Source organism: Eublepharis macularius, chromosome 1 (assembly GCF_028583425.1).
Source record: "Eublepharis macularius isolate TG4126 chromosome 1, MPM_Emac_v1.0, whole genome shotgun sequence".
Classification (NCBI taxonomy): domain Eukaryota; kingdom Metazoa; phylum Chordata; class Lepidosauria; order Squamata; family Eublepharidae; genus Eublepharis; species Eublepharis macularius.
This window is the reverse complement of record NC_072790.1, coordinates 113,688,076-113,702,763: the sequence shown is the minus strand read 5'-3', so window position 1 is coordinate 113,702,763 and position 14,688 is coordinate 113,688,076. Positions and strand designations below refer to the sequence as shown.

At 42.7% G+C, this 14,688-nt stretch overlaps 1 protein-coding gene across 1 annotated transcript in view; it reads right to left on the bottom strand.

Moving 5' to 3' along the window:
* The window catches only part of L3MBTL3 (L3MBTL histone methyl-lysine binding protein 3), a 165,136-nt gene that overhangs the window by 82,841 nt on the left and 67,607 nt on the right, over nucleotides 1-14,688 (bottom strand). Inside the window, exons 8-10 of the mRNA XM_054996165.1 lie at nucleotides 13,618-13,722; nucleotides 8,759-8,894; nucleotides 64-155 (exon numbers count right to left, since the gene is read on the bottom strand). Coding sequence (XP_054852140.1) covers nucleotides 64-155; nucleotides 8,759-8,894; nucleotides 13,618-13,722 — 333 coding nt within the window. The remainder of the gene's footprint in view (nucleotides 1-63; nucleotides 156-8,758; nucleotides 8,895-13,617; nucleotides 13,723-14,688) is intronic.

Genomic DNA, 14,688 nt, shown 5'->3' with positions numbered 1-14,688 from the left:
GATTCGTATGTTATACAAAAAAAACCCTCCACAGAGAGGAACAGAAAATCAGAGAATACTTACTGTATTTTGGTTTTCAAACAAGGATTTAGGGGCAGCTTGGGCCTTACATTTCTTCAGATATGAGGACCAATTAAATTCATCTTCTTTATATCCTGGAAAAGCCCATGAAAGAAACTGAGAAGGAAGCTAAAATATTCATGCAACTTAAAGAACCATTATGTCAATTACAGTAATCTGTCAGCTTTGTAATTAATTTGTAATTAATCTTTTCAAGGAATGTTGGTAAGTCTATCCCCTTACACACTTTGCAGAAAAAAATCTGACCAGAATTCAGAATTTCCTAAATTCAAGAAGGAAGGGACAAATACTCAAAGTTTTGATGGTTTTTGTGGGTTTTCCGGGCTGTATTGCCGTGGTCTTGGCATTGTAGTTCCTGACGTTTCACCAGCAGCTGTGGCTGGCATCTTCAGAGGTGTGGCACCACAGAGGTGTAGCACCACAGAGGTGTAGCACCAAAAGACTACAGAGGTGTAGTCTTTTGGTGCTACACCTCTGAAGATGCCAGCCACAGCTGCTGGCGAAACGTCAGGAACTACAATGCCAAGACCACGGCAATACAGCCCGGAAAACCCACAAAAACCATCGTTCTCCGGCCGTGAAAGCCTTCGATAATACTCCAAGTTTTGTGTTATCCATAGATACATGCAGATAACAGCTCTCTAGAGACTACTGAAACAGTTTGGATTAAGGTAAATGTTGCATTTTGCATGTTGCGATCATTTTTTTTCTCCTTTACATTTTATAGATTCTGGTGTCTACCATATATGTACTGGGTACCAATACAACAAAATTTAAAATAAGACAATGAAGTCTAACATAAAATCTATATAATTTCAACTATAAACATATGTGTCATAGGACATCTACTTATAAAGCTTGTCGGATTGTCATCAGATTAAAGACATTTTAATTGATGAGTTATTTTAATTTCAACCAATTGCATAAATCTGCTAATATTTTCATATAAGTAACACAATCGTTTGGAAAAATGCTTTTATATGATGCCCACACAACTTGCAACAAACACCATCTTTGAAGAGATGTAAAAGAGAAGGGGCATCTCTTCTAAGATAGACTTAACATCAGCATTTTTACAGGCAACATTAAAAATAATTAACTTTTAAAAAATAAGTTGCCTAATTAGTAGGGATAATTTAGCTGATCAAAATATTTTTAATCATTTAATCCAGTGATGATCACCCAATGGCCTGGGAGCTACATTTGGCTCTTTGACATACCACCTGTGACTGTTCTGAGCATGCACTATTCCCCAATGTGATGGCTTCCCCACATATCAGGAAAGTAGGCAAGCCTGTTGCTTGGTGGGCTTGTGGTTGGCAGATAGTTCCAACCTAGAAACAGCCATTACTGGAAGTAGGGTAAGCTGAGACCCTACCTTAGGTGCAGGCCTCATGCCAGGAATGGTGCGAGTAGTAAGCTATAGCTCCTGTTGCAAAAGCTGCATATGATATGAAAGATATGATCCTCTTAATCTGATATACTTCATATCACCGCACATGTCCACCAGGACTAGAGCAAATGGAATGCAGGGCAATTAAGTTTATTGCACTCTGCCTTCCCAAGCCTCACAAATTGCAGCTTCTTGGCAAGAAAGGTCCCGAGAAAATTCTCTCCTGAGACCCCTTCCCCTTTCATCCCCATTTGGTGAGAAACCCCTGTGCAACCCTATCCATATATCAGCAGTCATTTGTCATCTCTGGAAAGTTTTTATTTTTTCCTGAAAAAGAAGACTTAATTAATACTCTGTAACACATCACCAATCTTTAGAGATATTTGGTGAATTATAGTTTTATTGGACACCTGAATAAGCAACTGCCCCTCTTGTCCCCAGGATGGAATGTGGAATTATTGTTTAATTGGCAGGAACTAAAACAAGCAATTGCATTCCTTGTCTCCCACCAGAATGTTGATCAAAATACAATAAAGTCTTTAGTACCTTGGACCATTCAGCTCCAAGGTCCTTTCCATACTATAAATATCTGGACTCTGATCCAGTCATGTGTGCACATTTGTCTAAATCCAAGTGTGTCACCCTCAGATCCCAATCTGAGCCCCTCCCCAAAAAAGCCAGCTGCTGACTCCCTTTTTCGTGGATCTCTAGTAGGTAACTAAGTATTCTTGATACTATTCCCCCCCCCCCTTTCTATCTGTATTCCTATGCTCTTGTATGCCATTGTGTTTATCTAGCTCTGTGTGATATTTTTCCTCTTTAATAAAAGCTACCTTTGTTTTTGGAAAAAAGCATCCGTCTTGTTGGCATCCTCATGAGAAGGACCCCATAAAAGTTGTCAGGAGATCTCTACCTTAACTACCTCTTGTTGCTCCTTCTTTGCTAATTTACCCTACTTTTGCAAGGAGCCCTCATCTAGGTAACAATGGGAGTAAAGGGACTGTTCTCTTCAACAACTCCCCCTCCCTTTGCCATAGCCATGACATTCTCATTCTAGTCCCCAGGAAATTACCAGAAGGAGAACAAGCTGGCCACAGCAGAGACACCATCACAGCAGCCATACAGGATGGTCACAGTGTAGAAAGGGTGGTTTTACTCTTTTCTCAAATGCTATCTTGAGGAGACTCCAGGTATTTTGGCAATCTCACTCAGATTGCCACTCTCTACATGAAACATCTTACACGGGCACATTCAAGTGTAGGAAGATGCAAGGTTAGCCAGGAAACGTAATTTAAAAAGAGAGCTGGCAGAAATCACTTCTCAGAGGGTTTGTTCATTTCATCTTTGCTTCCCTGAAACTCTGTCAATTTCACCTCCCCTTTGGTAGGTAAAGATAAAATGAACAAACCCTCTGAAGAGTGATCTCTGTCTTTTTAAACTACTCTCCTGTAAACTACGCTTCCCGGCTAACATTGCGCCTCCCTACACTTGAGCATCCCCATGTAAGACACCTCATGTAGAGAGACTCTCACTTGCCTGATTTGCTGTTCCGTCTTTGTACTGGTGACAAGGCAAGAAAGCAAAGAGGGGAGTAAAGGGCTCACGGGTGTCTTATGAAAACAGGCTTTTCACAATGCTACTGGCTGGTTCAGAGCAGGTTACTGCATTCCCTTTGCTTCCCTCACAATCTTCTTTTTCTTTCAGGTGAGATGAAGATGGATGAAAATACGCTGCCGTGTGCCATAGAGAGAGCAAGCATAGAGAGAGCAAGCATGCCGCAAGGGAAGCAAAACATGCTGGCTTGCTGCCTCCCCCCCACCTCTCGAATGTTAATGGCATAACCCAAGCAGGATCCTGAAATAGGAAACCTGACCAGACTTGACTTCCATCTCTGCCTTCTTGTTCTCTTCCCCACACTTCTGCTACACAATGGCTGGCCAAGGTTCAGCAGTGGAGGTGAGAGATAAACCTACATTCTTTGGTTATTAAAAATGTTATAGTTATATACTGAATATTAAAAGTTATATCTTATGCTATTATGTGCATATGTTTTTTAGTACAGTGGTTACTTGGGTGATAGTAATTGCAAACTTGGTTCTGCACATGTTGTAGAGTGGGTACCACTGATTTAATCTAACCAGTTAGTCAACTAAACATTACAGCCTGTGAAAAAAGCCTGGAGGTTAAAAGTCCAGGAGAGCTCCTATACAGAAAAATTCCCTCTGACAGAAGATCCACCTGGAACCCTCAATGTACAATATTCACTAACAAATGGATACTATCTGTTCTTAAAAACATTTCCTGTAATTTGTTGAATAGACCTGTGAGCTTGATTTATCACTGCTGAAAAAGTGAGGTGTTGTTTGACAGTTGTCACCTTTTCTGTTTTTGATGTTTTTAATTAGTTGGACATTTAATTAGTCCTTGCATGTGCTGTTTTTTCGCATGGTGTAACTGAGGGTTCTCCAGTCTTCAGATGAAGGGAGGAGAGGGGGCAGAGAGGTGTCTGTGAGTGGCACTCTCTTGTAGTTCTTTGGGTCCAACCCAGTATATTTAATAAGCTTGTTCTATGCCACCTTGAATACTGACTTTTTAAAGGTAGAGTAATTGGCAAAAATATTATTCGTGGTATAGCACTAAACGAATAACACCTATTTCCTTCCTATTGACTCTTTTTAAAAAACACGCAACAAGTACATGAAGGACTGTCAGAGAATGTTAAAAATAAAGATAACGCAGATTAACACTATTTCACAGTACAAGTCTGAGATGATCAAAAAGGCTGTTTGACATGACAGAAGAATGACTTTAAGGCCAGTGTAGGAAAAAGGCAAAGCATGACGACTTGCTAGCTTCCCTGGAAAAATGTGCAGAACAGAGATTTAGGTAATGAAAGCCAGAATTAAGCAGGGTAACAGACCTAAAGTTCAGCTGCTATCTTCTAAATGCACAGTTACGGAATCATTTTGACATGTTACGAAAATTAATTATATCCCATGCCAGGTGCACAAAAATACATAAATTTTAAAAAAATTCATTACATTTTTGTCTCAAAGTTTTTCTGGTTTTTTTTAAATATAGGCCTTCCTTCATAATTCATTACTAAACATCACGTATTTGATAAGAGAAATGCTGATAAAATCTGTACAAATAGAAAAATCTATTTAAACAATTATCGATAGACAACTACTTATCCACTCTTCATTTTAAATCTGTAATTATCTAGGAGGAAAGCCTAAAAACATTTTAATCATAATTAACTACATCACAATTTACATTAGTGTGGCTATACTATGGACAAGATCCAATACAATACCCAATATAAAAATTATAAATTCTTCCCTAAAGAAACACATTTTTCCTTTGTTAATTGATTTCCATAAAAGCCTGAACTGCTGTACATTTGAAAGTCTGATCCTCTTGGTTTTTGACTCTTCAGAACATGGTAAAACTTGATACAAGTTTCAGGTTCTACAAATGTTCTTTCTTATAAAAGTCTGAATAAGCCAAATTCTTAGGGTCACCAACCTCTAGGTAGGGCATGGATGCCTCCTGGAATTATCTCCCAACAACATAGATCAGTTTCCCTGGAGGAAATGGCTGCTTTGGAGAGTGGACTCTATGGCATTAAGCCCAACTGAGGTTCTTCTCTCCAAACCCTACTCACACCAGGCTCCTCCTCCAAATCTTCAGGAAGTTCCCAACCTAGAGCTGGCAATTAAACAAAACCTGCACCTAAATCAAACCCCTGTGTTGTGTAATATGCATAAAGATCCGGGTCCCCAACCATGTTGAACCTATAGAAACTTTTGGAATGTTGAAAACAGGTTGTGTTAGATGACTTCAAATCATCTAACTCCTACAGTGGAGGCAGCAGCTTCCAAATGTGTGTTCCCTGCAACGCCTACAAGGGCAATGCATGGTGAGCTCCTATTTCAGTGAAGGAGAGAAAAACCAGGTCTGGTTCTTTGCTTTGGAGAAAAAGAGAATTTGTTTAGAGGTCCCCACCTGTCTGTCTGGATCCCCAGGGGGCTGGCAGTGACCTTTGGTGATGTCAGAAGGCAAAGTTTCAAAAGGAACTGGATTTGGATTGAAACCACAATTCTTCATAACTCCACACCGAAGAAAGAAATATTTATTTTAAAAAATTGGAAAGGCAAACAAATATATATATATAGAAGTGTGGAGAGAAGCAAAGAAAACAACAACAGGCTATTTAAACTAGGCTACATACACTAGGAATTTCTAACTTGTTCCAGATGTTACCTTCAGCAAGTTTCAGAGACCAATTGGGAGCTTTAGCTCTTAAGTGCAGAAATCCAAAAGACAAAAGCACACAGGATTCTAGCACAGGAATCCTTTAATTGCATAGCATCCAGAAGCAGGAGCAAGTGCAGGAATGGGGTGCAAGAACAGGAACACGGTAGGGATAGATTGAGAAAAAACTCCTTTCAAGACCAGCTGCCTGCAGCCATCACAAATTCTTAGCCAATCAAAAGGGCCAAAAAACTGATGATAAACCCGGCCATAGCCTGTCCTCACAGGTAAAGGAGGGGAGAAAGAACTCATCACCCCATCCCCACTATGCTACATGACAGTAAGTCAGGAGGCCAGTGCCAGCATCTGTCAAGTTTTGTCCTTGAAGCTGTTTCAGGTTTGCACCTGTGTCTCAAAGCCTCTTTCTGGCTGGAACAGATACTGCCAACCAGCCCCAGTCTCCCAAAAAGAAAAAAAAAAGTCTCAAAAGCCTAACTAAGATGTTTAAACTAAAAAAGAAATACATTAATTTCCCTGCATTGTGCTCAAGGAAACACAGTGGTAGGCACCCAAGTTGGGGCCACTGATACTATTAAGAGCTGTATACAACATCAGAAAACAAAGTTGCACTTATTTGTAACTGTTGTTCATTGAGTGGTCTTCTATGTAGGCACACATTGGGGCCTGTGCATGCACAGGCCAGCCACATAGAAGATTTACAGAGCTTTCTAGAAAACGAGGAGCACCACTCCTCCCTTCAGTGCTTTCCTGCCAAAAAAATCATATGTCCAGGAGGAGGGATGCTATTCTCTCAGTTGTCTCCATACCGCCACTGGAGACCCCACCCCCCCAGAAAGTTCACAGTGAGGCAACATGGAGAGATGTGTGCCCGCACAGAAGGCCACTTGATGAACAACAATTATAGGTAAGTGCAACTCTGTTTTCTCTTTGTGGCTTCTCTGCAATCCCACATTGGGAGAATAGCAAGCTCACTTACTGAAGGAGGTGTTAAGTAGGGGTGTGGTCTGAAAAGATTTGGGTTTCCTGCTTCGGGTTTACCAGAAGTGGGGAAAAAATTCGGAAATACCATAATTCCGAAGCCGCAAGCTGCTTCGGAATTATGGTATTTTACTCACTTCAGTATGCTCCTTAAATATTCGGATAATACTGAAGTGAGGGGGGGCAACCCCTCCATCTCCATCTCCCACCCCCCCTGGGGCAACCCCTCCACCCCCACCCCCCTGGGGCAACTCCTCCACCCCCACCCACTTATCTGGCTGGAGAGAGAGCAGGAGGGTCATCAGCTGGGCGGTGGGTCGCTGCAGTGGTGGTGGCAGCAGCAGCACGAGGCTGTGATGGCCTGGAGCCAGCCGGCTCCTCTGCCACTGCACCACCTCCTCCTGAGCCTACAGGGTGGTGGGGAAGGCTGGAGCCGCCGCCTCCAGCCCTTCCTGCCCCTCAAATGGCCACGTCAGAGGAGGAGGTGGAGAAAGCCCTTCCTTCATGTTCCTCAAATGGTCGCCATGGCGCCTTGGCCATTTGAGGGGCAGGAAGGGCTCTCTCTGCCTCTTCTGCTGCTCTGCTGGGAGGGCCAGAGCCACTGCTGCCGCCGACAAGGTAAGTTGGGGTGTGTGTGTGTGTGGCTGGGGGACTGGGGTGATGTTTAAAAAGCCCCGCCACTACTTGCAAGCAGTGGCGGGGCCCTTTAAATTCAGCCCTGAAGCTTTCTGAAGCATTACAAATGCTTCGGAAAGCTTTGGTTCGGGATTTCCGAATTGGGGCCAGCATGCTGGCCCTGATTCAGATATCCCGAATCTTTACGCATCAGGTCCAATTCGGGTATTTTACCTGAATCGGAAACCTGAAGTGCACACCCCTAATGTTAAGCTCTCAAAGTAAAAGACTATGGAGGATCACCTTCTCAACAGATGCTTTGTCTCAACAGATGCTTTAAAAACACTTCTGAATGTTAATTCTCATTGACATCAACTCAGAAGTGTTTTTAAAGAAGCAGAAAACTCTCTACAAGGCTTGTCTCTACAAGGTTTGTCTCTACAAGGACAAACCTCTCGTCTTAGCCTTTGGGAATCAAGGATGCCAGGGAGGCAATCAGACTAGCACAAAGCCACGGCTTAGGAGAAAGAGCCATTGTGGGGGGGGCACATCTCTGGACTTTGCCCTTGGTACTCAAGGATGCTCGTGAGGGAGCAGGTCCCTTTAATCAGTCTGGCATTTTCCAGCACCTTGAAGAAGCCTCTCTTGAGCCATAATGACGAAGAGAAAGACAAAGTTTTCTTCTTCAAATGCAGTTATATTCTTCACTAGAATATCTATTGGTAAAAAAAATTAAAAGAAGTAATTCTCCTCAGTCTCAAGGATGAGGTGAGGGAAAAGAAAATAATAGCAATGGAGATCTTCTCTTTGTGGCAACAAAAAGAGAACTGAGGGAACAGTGCCCCTCCTCCTGGTCATATGATGTTTTGGGTGGGAAAGCACCAAAGGGAGGAGGGGTGCTCCTAGACTTCTAGAAAACTCTAGAAATCTTCTCCATGACCGGACTGCATGTGTGCAATCCCCAATGTGGGAATGTACAGAAGCCACAAAGGTGAACAGCTGTTAACAATATCAGAAAATAGAAAGAGGCAACTTTGCAGTAGGAAATGTACCATGTAGAATCATATGCATGCAGTAGCTTGTGGGTGTAAAGGCTTCCACTCTTCCCCACCATTTCTACATCATTTCAAGGAGTAGCTATGGTTATAAAACTGAATATTGTAAATAAAATATTGTAAAACTGATACTTTGTTTCATAAGGTATGATTCAGAATTCAATAACTTTGAGAATAACAATACATGAATAGAAAATGAATAATGAAAATGATTTTTTCCACAATCAGAGTTTGTAACATGCATAGCAATTTACTATTTGTGTGCCCCAGATCCCTTTCTCCATAAATACACCACTCTGTTCATTACACATATGCAGAGCAAAGGAGACTGCATAACAATTAATAGGCAAGATGCTACCTTTTGGTGGATGAAGCTTGTGTCCTGTTTTCTCACTCCAACCAACTGGGTGAATGTCAGAGGAATCAGCATTCACCCAAAAATCATAACAATCCGGGTATTCATCAAAGTGAAGTCTGATTCTATAGCCACAAACCTAGGGTAGTAACAGGCAAAAAGGAATATTCAAATAAAAGTGTAATCAAAAAGCTCTTTTAAAAAAAATCTGTGACCAAATGCAACCAGAATGAATTATCCAAACAGTATACTGCTTTTATGTGTTGCAGAGAGATAACAAGGTTGTACTTACCTTTAAGTTTTGTTCATTGAGTAGTCATCTCTGCAGGCACACATCTGAACTGTGCATGAACAGGCTAGCTGCAGATGTTCTGAAGCTCCTAAAAATGCAAGATGCTCACTTTTCCTTTTTGCATGCTCCCCCCACAGCGCACTTATAAAAGGAAAGGCGAGCAGATCCCTCACTCTGTTCTCAAGACTGCCACTGAAGAAGGAGAAGGGAAGTGCTCATGGCGAGGTTGGAGGGAGGGCTGTATGCCTGCACTGAAGACCACTTGATGAACAAAAGTCACAGGTAAGTGCAACCCTGTTTTCATCATCATGGCTTCTGTGTAGTCCCTCATGGGAGAATAGCGAGCTGACTGACCATGGAGGAGGGTGTGAAGCTCTTCAGTTGAAAACATTCTTCAGGACTGCTCTGCCCAATACTGTATCCCACTTGGAATCAATATCGATGGCACAGTACTTGATGAAAGTAGAAGGAGTTGACCAAGTGGCCATTTTGCACATGTCAGCTATGAGAATAGCTTGTCTGAAGGCAGAATATTATTTTTATTATTATTATTTATTATATTTATATCCCGCCCTCCCCACAAGCGGGCTCAGGGCGGGTCACAACAGAAGATAAAATATACAATATAAAATCACAATCAATTAACACAGCTTTCTAATAAAACACTTGCTCACCGTATAAAAACCATATAACATCTGAGGGAGGTGGAGGTACGGCTTAACCATGCGTGGTCACTCACATATGGGGGTAGATGGTCAATACCCCCTACAGACATAGAAAAGACTGGGAGAGAGGCTCATTTGGTGGAAACCCTGATGGCCATAACCATACGCCTGGCGGAACATCTCCGTCTTACAGGCTTGCCTGAAGGAGACAAGATCATGGCAGGCCTGGGTGTCCTCATACAGAGAGTTCCACCAAGTCGGGGCCAGGACCGAAAAGGCCCTGGCCCTGGTTGAGGCCAATCGAGCCTCCTTGGGGCCAGGGACCACTAGTAGGTGCTTACCAGCTGATTGCAGCACCCTCTGGGGAGTATATGGGAAGAGACAGCCCCTCAGATATGCTGGACCCAGTCCATTTAGGGCTTTATAGGTTAATACCAAAACCTTAAACCTGATCCGGAACTCCACGGGGAGCCAGTGTAGCTGCTGCAGAACTGGAGCTACATGTGTCCTGAAAGGCACACCCATCAAGACACGGGCAGCAGCGTTCTGGACCCATTGTAATTTCCGGGCCAGACTCAAGGGAAGCCCTGCGTAGAGCGAGTTACAGTAATCCAATCTGGAGATGACCGTTGCATGGATCACTGTTTCCAGGTCTCAGGTCGAGAAATAGGGAGCAAGCTGCCTGGCCCGCCAAAGATGGAAAAAAGCAGACTGGGCAACTGCCGCGACCTGGTCCTCCATTGATAAAGAGGAGTCCAGCATCACACCAAGACTTCTGACCGGCAAAATGGGCACAAGTGGTGCACCATCAAAGGCTGGAAGCTGGATCCCCCCCTCCAACGTCCCATGACCTAAGTACATTACCTCTGTCTTCATGGGATTTAACTTCAGTCTGCTCTGCTTCACCCAACCAGACACGGCATCCAAAGCTTTAATCGGGGCTTCTGGAGCCGAGCCAGGCCGGCCATCCAACAACAGATACAACTGGGTGTCATCAGCGTACTGGTGACAACCCAGTCCGAAACTCCATGCCAGCTGGGCGAGGGGGCACATATACAGATTAAACAACAATGGGGAGAGAATCACCCCCTGGGGGATGCCGCATACCAATGGTTGGCGTACAGACACCTCTCCTCTAGCGCCACCCTCTGTCCCCGTCCATGGAGAAAAAAGACAAGCCACTTTAAGGCAGTCCCTTGTATCCCCACATCGGCAAGGCGGTGGGGGTCAACAATTCATAGTCAACTGTGTCAAACGCTGCCAAAAGATCCAACAATACTAGCAGCACTGACCTGCCTCGATCCAGATGTCTACAGAGATCGTCTGTGAGGGCAACCAACACTGTCTCAGTCCCATGGCCCGGGCGGAAGCCAGACTGGAATGGGTCCAGGACCGATGCATGTTCCAAGAAAGCCTGCAGCTGCTCCAGCACTGCCCATTCAATCACCTTACCCATAAATGGGAGGTTTGAGACTGAGCGGTAACTGGACGGGTCGGTGGGGTCCAGAGTTGTTTTTTTAGGAGACTTCACCACGGCTTCCTTTAATGCCCCGGGAAAAACCCCAGAGCTCAAAGATAAGTTGATAATGGCCTCCAGTAAAACCCTCAGCCCATCCACGCTGGCTTTCACCAGCCATAAAGGGCAAGGGTCCAAGGAGCACGTAGTGGGCCTCACCCGCTGTAGGATCCTGTCAAAAGTTGATAAAGAGTAATAATAGTCTCATAGTTGCTTATCTGGAATGCTAAAGCTGAAGAGGCATACACTTTGCGACCCAGTATGTAAAGCTTCCTTCCCTCCTTATCAAGGGGAGCTGTGTAACCTGAACACTTCTGTAGGCCTTTTGTCTGCAGGGAGTCTGTTACAATAGAATTGGCAGGAGGGCAAGTGAAAAGGAAACCTGACCCTTCTCACCTAGTTTTATACATATTGTTGAGCTTCTTTGAAGTTGCAGGTATTGAAGCTAGTCTGGCCCAAATGTCCTTAGTTACGTCAAGCATGCCTTGCATGATAGGAAACAGGTCCCACAGTGTCAGAATGAAGGACTTTAAACACTGGACCTGAAGAGCAGAGCAGTTGACCTCTATCTCCAGGGACCCTGCCATTCTAACTAGCTGCTCAATATACAAGTGAAAATTTTCACTAGGAGATACAATGGATTCTTCATTGACTGCATACAGTGGTGATGGTTCCAACAATAAATCAGAACTGACCTCAGAGTCATTGTCAGAATGGCCAGATGGTGGGTCATGGGTGGCAACTGCCTTGAGTAAGGAAGACAGAACCATCAAGGACTTTGGTTTCTGCCTTGGTTCCGAACAGAAAGGCACATAGCGATCTTCCTCATGATAAAATTAATGATGAGGCGGATATATGTATGGAGAACCTTCATAGCCACAGGCATAGTAATGGTGGAAAGAAGAGGCATATGGCAAGTTCTGGACCCAACAATGGTGCCTACGATGGTGTGCTAGCTCCAATCAGTTATTGGCGTCTGCTCGCCCGTGAATTTGTTTTGGATGTTCAAGGAGAGAGCTAGAGATGGAGGGAAGGGCAAAAGGGCTGTCAACAGCTCTATAACCTTGAGAATCTCACCTTATGAAAGAGAGGGTGGTGAAGCAGAGTGTCACCTTGGAGTCAGAGATGGTGTTCTTGGAATCTTGGTTGGACCCAAATGGCCTGCTGGGTTTGGAGCTGGAGACGAGGAACTTTTTTTTATATAATAATAATAATAATAATAATAATAATAATAATAATAATAATAATAATAATAATAATAATAATAATATGTTTATTGCTTTTCCGGCTGAAGCCATAATGCACCACATATATAATGCACCACAGCCAATATTGTGGAATGAGGCTTCTCAAGATGTTCGGTCCTTAACTTCACTTTTTTTGTAGGCAGCTCAGATTGACTTCGTGATGGAACCGACAAAGTTGCTGATGGAACAGAAGCATCTCTGGAACCAGCCTTAGGAGTTATAGGACATGCATTCCTTGTCAGTGGCTGATGGAGTCGATGGGGCAAAACCCTTGATGGCTGATTCTCAAAGCACAACCTATAGCCATGATACCCTTTCATGCCTTGCTTTCAGCGTGAATTGCTTGCACACTAAGCACCTCAAGGTGTCATGGCCTTCACTCAAACAGATGAGGCATTCATCATGACCATTGGTACATCTCACAACAGGAACATTTTTTGAAGAGGATCATTGACAACATGGAGCTGAAGGCCACAGTTTGCAACCAGGAGAAGGAATAGTACTGAGGAATGGAGAGAGAGAGATGTTCTTCAGTGGGGGGAAAAGCACATGGGGGAAAGGACACATGAGCATCTTGTATTTTTAGGAGCTTCAGAATGTCTACAGCTGGCCTGTGTGTGCAAAGTTCCCATGTGGGACTGCACAGAAGCCACGATGATGAAAACTTTGTTCACTGAAAAAAAAGCATTCAGCATCTGAAGACAAATATCTAACATAATGGAAAAAGAACCTGAAATCATAATTCAGTACTGCAAACATATCAATACACATGTGCATCAAGTTTTACTAGATTTATATACAGTTTATAAATGGAAAATCTGGTTTTTCTTTTCAGAAACAGTTGTCATCTTATAGCTCCCCATTACCACCGACAACCCAAGAACTGATTAATAGGTTTGTTTTCCCACTGACTGCAATTATACTTTACTAATCATCTCTGCTTGGTATCAGTCCTCTTTCAGCACAGTACTTTTTATTTTTCCCCTTTTACTCACTTTGGTAATCCAGTTTTTTGGGGTGGGGGTTGTAAATGCATGTGACAAGAAGAATATTTTTGCACTTTATTTATTTCCCGCACAGAATTGTACTAAGAAGTGATGCACTCCAAAATCCCCCACGTGCTGTACAGTTCTTATACTCACCTCAGCCACTGTAAGGACACAGTACATTGACTGGTGTTCAGGGTCCACTCCTTCTAGTTTCATTCCGACTTTAAATGCATTTTTGTTATATGGGAAGGACTGGTACTGAAATGTCAAGTTTTGTTATTTATTCATTAAAATACTACTATATTTTCAGTATAAGCAATTTTAAACCAAGAGTTAATACATAAAGATGGGCAAATATTTCAAGATCTTATGGATCTTCTGCCAATAAACAGATTCAACTGCTCTTAAAGCTAACCAGAGATGGCACTCATGCAACAACCAGTAAATTTCTCAGTTCTTGAGAAAACTTCACCCTTAATCAAGTGCCTAAATGGAAGTTTTAAAAAGTTGTTTTCTGGATAATGAAAACAAAAAATCTTGGCTTTTGAAAACCTCACATGTATATTACAATGGAGAGGCACAGTTCTTCTGGTATGTTCTCTCTCCCAGAACAGCTACACATTCTCTTCTATGTTTATAACAGAATCATCAGTTTTTCTCTCCAAATTCTTAATGTCCCTTTCTATGTACACTTTTAATGCTCTTTGATGTCCAGATCCTGTCACTAAGTGAACAAGAGACCCACAAGCCACAACAGCTGTACACAGCCTGTTCTATTTCCTTTCCTATCTGTACATCCAATCAGGATAATTCTGCTATCTGCGTATCAGAAAGAGATGGCAATTTGAGAAACCTGCAGCATAGCTAAATCTTCCTTGTATCTTTGGACTACTTCTTGAACATCCAGCTGATTAGTAAAGCACAAAGCACATGACCAGGACAGATGCAATCTAAGCTAAACAAAATTTAATTGGGAAAATGTTATGTGCTTGAAAATTGGGCTGAAGTAGAACAGATTATCAATGTAGGGTTTTTTCCTTATATACAAGATCCTAGATTCCCACTCAATCCTTTTGGTCCGTGGTGAAGTTATAATGAATTAAAAAATTCTAATAATTTGTTCATGTGCATGTTGCCATAACTGCATTTGAAAATGTAACAGTAATGATGGGAAAATATTGAAACATCGTCTCTGCCATGAACACACTTAATGGTTTCAGGCAA